The sequence below is a fragment of the Lichenostomus cassidix genome, chromosome 1Aa, assembly GCF_008360975.1.
Source record: "Lichenostomus cassidix isolate B80296 chromosome 1Aa, HeHo_3.0, whole genome shotgun sequence".
NCBI lineage: Eukaryota > Metazoa > Chordata > Aves > Passeriformes > Meliphagidae > Lichenostomus > Lichenostomus cassidix.
The window spans coordinates 33,595,783-33,599,332 of NC_139480.1; the positions used below are offsets into that span (position 1 = coordinate 33,595,783).

At 43.2% G+C, this 3,550-nt stretch overlaps 1 protein-coding gene across 1 annotated transcript; it reads right to left on the minus strand.

Annotated features, from left to right (window-relative positions):
- On the minus strand, positions 1-2,667 carry IL22 (interleukin 22). The gene is made up of 5 exons (XM_085079462.1): positions 2,433-2,667; positions 1,566-1,631; positions 1,326-1,469; positions 1,049-1,114; positions 1-648 (listed from the first exon to the last, which is right to left on the minus strand). Exons 1-5 carry the CDS (start codon positions 2,616-2,618, stop codon positions 535-537), a joined length of 576 nt encoding a protein of 191 aa, XP_084935588.1. The 5' UTR covers positions 2,619-2,667; the 3' UTR covers positions 1-534.
- Positions 2,668-3,550: the final 883 nt, after the last annotated feature.

Sequence of the window (3,550 nt, forward strand, 5' to 3'; positions counted from 1 at the left end):
GGATATTTTTCAATTAATCAATATAAATAAAAGTATTGTATAATTATTACCTTAAAATAAGTTACCATTAAATACGAATTACAAAAATTATTTCTGAACTAGTATAAAATACCAACTTTTCAAGCAAAGGTCAGAAGGGGGCAACATATGCAAGAGAGATTTCCAACTAGGAGGCTCAAAACATCCTGGCTCTGTATCAGTGCCTTGATCAAAGCTGATTCATAGGTGTCAAATTTCAGTATATAAAAGACAGAAATGGTTGCCTCATTCCTATGGAGATGAGGAGGAGAGAACGGTGCTTTTGTAAATAACTAATGCCCTGTGTTGCAATGGAGAGGCAGTGACCTGGAGTTTTCATCTTCAAAGAAGACAGCAAGATGCATGCTGTCTGCCCACTTAGTTTGCTAGTTTTGACACAAATGAAAAATATACTGCATCTGGGGGGAATGGACGTAGTTGCTGCAACAGCTAATCAATCTGAGTTATTGCAAGAGATCTGCAGAGACATCTCTTAAAGCCTGATCTGGAACTTTTTCAGTTTTTCTTCTTGTTCCCTCCCTTCTTTGGGGCATCAGTACAGACATTTTCCATGTAGTCAAACAGTAAATCCAGCTCTCCAATGGCTTTCGTCTTTCCATTTTCTCCCAACTAGAAAAGAGCACAATGCAAGTCTAAGCAACTCATTATTTTTCAGAAATTAGAATTGTCACAGGAATTGAATTAAAAACTTACTTTCCTAATTCTCTCACATAGTTCTGTTAGAATCATTATATCAGGACAGATAAACTAGCTCATTCAAAGCTAGACTAGCATATAAGTTTCCTGCAACCTAACATTTGAAGGTTTAAATAACCCTAACACGTGCAGAGTTAACAGGACAAATGAGGGAGGGCTGGAAGGGGAAATATCACTAATCCCCTCTTTAATGCCCTTGTAGGCTTCACCTCTTGAATAATTTCCAGAGTTTGTTTCATAATTAGGTCAGGCTTAATCCAATTAAATTATTATGGTCTGAAACTGCTTTTTAAATGTTCGGAAAAAAACTTACCTGTTCCATTTTGTTCTTCATTTCTTCCAGGTTCTCTTCAATGTGCTCCCTGTTTCCTGAGAATTTCTAAAAGAAATAAAACAATCAGACATAAGATTGACAGCTATAGGAAACAATGTGCCTTTTTTTCTTTTTCACACCTTTCTATTAACTCTGACTTTCATATCTTTGATCTGAGGTTTCCTTTCATATCACTGCCTTTTGCCACTGCTTGTAGCATTCTGAGATTCAAGAGCAGTGATGAGAGTCAGAGGGAAAGAAATCCAGTGCTACTCACACAACTGCTCAGCTCCGAGGTCAGGGATGCCAAGAACTGTGCCACTTCCTCAACATATGGGTACTGGTTCCTGACCTCAGTGAGGAGAACATCTTTTACTATGAGCTCCGCAACACTCTTCATCAGGTAGCAGCGGTTGTTTTCCTATATATGAAAGTAAGAGGTCATGTTAAATCAGGACAAGAGACCACTGAGTGCTGCAGAGGGATGCAAAGAGCAGATAACTCCTGTAATGCTTACCCTGATGTTAACAAAGAGCTGCTGCCCAATCAATCTGTTGTCTGTGTCCTTGTCTGAGGCACTGGCCTGAGAGGAAAAGAAGGAAGTGTCAGGTGGTGATGGGAACCTGCCTAAAAATGAATAATAAACCCTAAAGTTTTCATCGGTGATGAAAGTGCTGGTGAAATGAGGGAATGGACACCACAGACAGTCTGTCACAGGTAGATAAACTTGGACATTGTGTCTGTTTCTCCCCTCAGCTGGGTGAGATTCAAGGTCAGTATCACAGGAAAATAAATAAGCCAAAGTCTAAATTCATGTCCCCCTCTTAAACATCAGAGGTCGTCATGGTTATGATGACTAAACCAGATGCTGCAGGTGGCTGACCTCAGGGTGGCCCACAGTGCTGCTGGGAGGTGCTGCAGCCCTCAGTGGTATACACCCAGGGAGACCCACCCATGGCAAGAGCAGTCAAGAAACCTGCACTGGCAGATCGCTGTAAGATGCCTGAGTATTTGCTTGGCTGTAACTGGAGTCATGGACAGGCCCAGCTCCAAATGGACTGGGCAAATAGAGAAATTTAATCTCGTATTTTCCAGTTTACCCATTTTAGCAGCAGCTGCTTGAAGAAAAGAAGCTGTGCTGTTCCAGGGGCTGCCTTTCCCATGGGAAGCAGGAGGAGGAGAGGCAGCATCTTCCCCTGGCTATGCAGCCAGCAGGCAATAGACCGGCTTGACACACCCAAACTCTGCCTTCACTGCAAATGCATATTTTTTATATGGAGAAAGGCATAGGAAAGACAGAGGAATTCCAAAGGTTAGAAGCCAGGGTACCAACACAGGAGTAGGCCCTCAGATCCCACCATGAAGAACATGTGGATGACTGTACCATTTTAGCCAAGGTGTAGGTGCGATTCCTGATGTAGGGCTGCTGAAAGTTGATCTTCCTGAGCCTGCAGGCATGGTGGGCAGTGGAAGCCCCTTTCAGAGGCAGAGAGCTGGTGAGAAGAGGGAGACAGAAGCAGAAGAGAAGCCATCCTGGGAAGCTCTTGGACAAGGTCTGCAGGGAGGCCATGGCTCACGGTCTGAAGTCGTCTGTCCCAGCAGCTGCAGATACAGCACTCAGCGCTGATGTGAGAGAAGGCAGCGTTAGCACCAGGGAGAGCGGGCAAGGCAAAGTGAGAGCAGCACAAAGGCTGCAAGCCTTACCTTTGCTGTGATTCTTGTGACGTGCTCTGCAAGAGGTGAGCTGCGCCTTATATAGGGCCACAAACATCTCTCTCAGCTTTTTTTTTTTTTTGGGTACCGGTGGTGAAATAAAAATGACATCAGCAAGTCTCTTGCTTTCCAGTATCCTCTTCTGAGAACAAACAAACCACTTCAAAACCCACAAATACAACTTCAATGCCATCATAATCTTCAGTTTCCTATAAATCAAACCAAGTATTAATGTGGGGCAAAGCAGGGGCTTTTACCAGGGTAGGAATCCCGAATTCTTTTTGCGTAAAAATATTTGAGGATTTCATGGGTTTGTGCCTCCCGTCCCAATTATAATGTACTCATTTGACTGACAGTTTGATGGCAGAAAATGTAACTTACCTAAACTTTTGTTCATCTTCTGTGTTAAAAGACTGGTTTCACTGCTGCTGACTGATACACATGAATGATCAGGGACTGCATCAGAACCAAAGCACCGACCACTTGTTGTTTCTACCCTGAAAATACCCATTCCCACACAGTGGCCCACTGGAGTCACTGGCCATCTGCCCATCACTGTGCAATCCTCTCTCAGAGATCAGAAACTGCATAGGACCAACACTGCATTTATCACATCCCTAATTTCAAAATTCCCTTTTTCAAAAATATCCATATTTAAGGCTGTAATCAGGTATAATGACCAGAGTTCTGGTCATGTACTTTCTTATCCAGGTGATTTCCATGTTCCTACGCTCTTCTGCTAACATGAAGGCAGTGCTGCACCTTCAGTCTCAAGTATCATGCAGTGTG

Coding starts and splice junctions, on each gene's coding strand:
- IL22 (XM_085079462.1), bottom strand. CDS start 2,618: ATGGCCTCCCTGCAGACCTTGTCCAAGAGCTTCCCAGGATGGCTTCTC. Junction 1,632..2,432: donor CCTACACCTTGGCTAAAATG/GTACAGTCATCC, acceptor TTTTCCTCTCAG/GCCAGTGCCTCAGACAAGGA. Junction 649..1,048: donor TGAAGAACAAAATGGAACAG/GTAAGTTTTTTT, acceptor GCTCTTTTCTAG/TTGGGAGAAAATGGAAAGAC.